The sequence below is a fragment of the Penaeus chinensis genome, chromosome 7 (genome assembly GCF_019202785.1).
Source record: "Penaeus chinensis breed Huanghai No. 1 chromosome 7, ASM1920278v2, whole genome shotgun sequence".
NCBI lineage: Eukaryota > Metazoa > Arthropoda > Malacostraca > Decapoda > Penaeidae > Penaeus > Penaeus chinensis.
Window position 1 is genome coordinate 35755441 of NC_061825.1, and position 2500 is coordinate 35757940.

General features: G+C 45.8%; 1 protein-coding gene across 1 annotated transcript in view; it reads right to left on the bottom strand.

Annotated features, from left to right (window-relative positions):
- LOC125026955 (spore wall protein 2-like) overlaps positions 1-1107 on the bottom strand; it is a 38395-nt gene extending 37288 nt beyond the window's left edge. The window contains exon 1 of the mRNA XM_047615561.1: positions 1-1107. This exon is cut by the window's left edge and continues 1333 nt beyond it. Within this exon, the coding sequence (XP_047471517.1) occupies positions 1-353 (353 nt within the window). The 5' untranslated portion in view covers positions 354-1107.
- Positions 1108-2500: the final 1393 nt, after the last annotated feature.

Consider the following 2500-nt stretch of genomic DNA (forward strand, 5'->3'; position numbering starts at 1 on the left):
AACGCCTCTCGGTCATCCTCGACGCCCATTTCACCGTCGTCCTCCTCGTTCTCAGACGTCTCCTCGAACTCCTCCAGGGACGTGTCGAGGCTCGAACCCGTGTTCTTGGGGTAATGGTGCGCCTTGTGGACCTCCCAGTACATCTCGGCGCGAAACGTCTCGCTGAGGTGGGCGGCGAGGGCGTCTTGGGGCTCCACCACGCCCACCACGCCCGCGGTCAGGTGAGGGGTCAAGTGGGAGGTGAAGTGAGGGACGTCGACGCCTTCATCACTGTTGTTGCTATTGCTGTTGTTGTTGTTGTTGTTGCGGTTTGGGCTGTATATGACACGGGGCTTCCTCGGCTTCTCCTCCATGGCCTCCGTCGTGCAGGGCTTCGATCTCCCAAGGATGCTCAAGACTGGCCACGCTTCCCAGTGCTAGCAACGTGCATGATTTAGTTCCTTGTGCAATCACTTTCACAACCGACGGACGATCTTAGCGCACATAAGACAATACCAGTCGTCAGGAGAGATGAATATTGCAACCCCAGTGCAGCGTGAATCCCTCATCAACAGCAACCCGTATGCAAATTCACGCGCGACGTCTGCGAAAAATGACACATCGCACTATCTCCATATCGCACAAAATCTCGGGTCTTATCGCGAAAATACGATTATTTACATTGCTCGCTGCGCTGGCCCGATCATCATATTGCAAGATGTGCAACAGAACTTTTCAATCTGACACGGATATTAAGTCGCGCATCTCCATTACACTCACGCTGTTGCAAGGGTCATTTACACAATGGAACATTTACTTCATCAAGGAAAGAATGAGATCAATCTACTGTATTTTAATTTACACAGGTAATCTTCGCGACATTTCCTGCCCCGTGCATTGCTGTGTCATTACACACGTTTTCCTAATATTTCTATGTTTTGAATTTCAGAAACTCTAAAACAAAACACTACACAGGTATTCAATTTTCCGAAACGAACTGACCTATGGCACATCTATCACAGATTTAGCACTTAAAATCATGCACTACGAATATGCACAACTCCCTTTTCGAGTCACGGGATCTACTACGGAGAGAAAAAACGCACATCTCTCCTTCTCCAACCACTACCGTTCCCATACTGACTGAATGAACAAGTTGTCAGACCTTACCTTGTGGGATGCCGCTGGGGTTACCGGCTACTGTTTTCTGCAACGATTTACTATTCCGAAACAAAAGTATTTATGAATAAAACTTTATTTTCTCAAAAGAACTACAGTGATTAAGACATACGAGTGAAATTGTTAAATATACAATAAACATTTTGGATATACTTAGAAAAAAAATAGTACGGTAAATGACGAATTGGAACCTCCGCCATCCACCTGCCTGTCTGAAGTATCCCCATGTTATCATAGCGACATTGCTCTTTCTATGAGCTTTTTGCCTGATAAGCATCAAACGTATTCTTCTCTGTCACATGCTAATTGTTCTAGTATAATAACAGTATAATAATAATAAAAAAATATTTTAGAAATCCTTAACTAGTGGAGAGAAGGAGGAAGGGGGAGTAGGGAGGGGGGAAGGGAGGGAAGGAGAGAGTGACGGGAGGTAGGGGAGAGGGAGAGAAGGAGAAGAAAGGAGGAATAAAAGGGCAGGGAGATGGAATGAATGGGGGGGGGGGGGGGAAGAGAGAGAGAGAAGAGAAGAGGGAAGGGAAGGAGAAGAAAGGAAAGGGGAAGAGAGGGAGAGAAGAATAATATGTGGATTAAATCAAAGTCCATCCACCTGTCACAGCAAACGACGCCCACGCTCACTTCCACCCACATACCCACACATCCCGCCCGATTGTCCACGCCCACTCCTACGGCGTGAGTAAGGGAATACACGCTCAAAAATTAAAAGAAAACGAAAAAATAAAAAAAGGCAGTGACTAAACCTTTCCGAGAAGAAAACACGCTTTACAAATATATCCTTTTAATGTAATCTTTCTCAGTAATGTGTGTGTGTGTGTGTGAGTGCACGGAGAGAGAGAGAGAGAGAGAGAGAGAGAGAGAGAGAGAGAGAGAGAGAGAGAGAGAGAGAGAGAGAGAGAGAGAGAGAGAGAGAGAGAGAGAGAGTAAGGAAAATAACAAAGAAAAAGCAAGAGAGAGAGAGAGTAAAGAAAATAACAAAGAAAAGGGAAAGAGAGAGAGTAAGGAAAGTAACAAAGAAATAGGAAGAGAGACAGAGAATAAGGAAAATAACAAAGAAAAAGGAAGAGAGAGAGAGAGAGAGAGAGAGAGAGAGAGAGAGAGAGAGAGAGAGAGAGAGAGAGAGAGAGAGAGAGAGAGAGAGAGAGAGAGAGAGAGAGGAGAGAGAGAGAGAGAGAGAGAGGGAGAGAGAGAGAGAGCGAGCGAGAGAGAGAGAGAGAGAGAGAGAGAGAGAGAGGAGAGAGAGAGAGAGAGAGAGAAGAGAGAGAGAGAGAGAGAGAGAGAGAGAGAGAGAGAGAGAGAGAGAGAGAGAGATTGGATTCGAAGATGT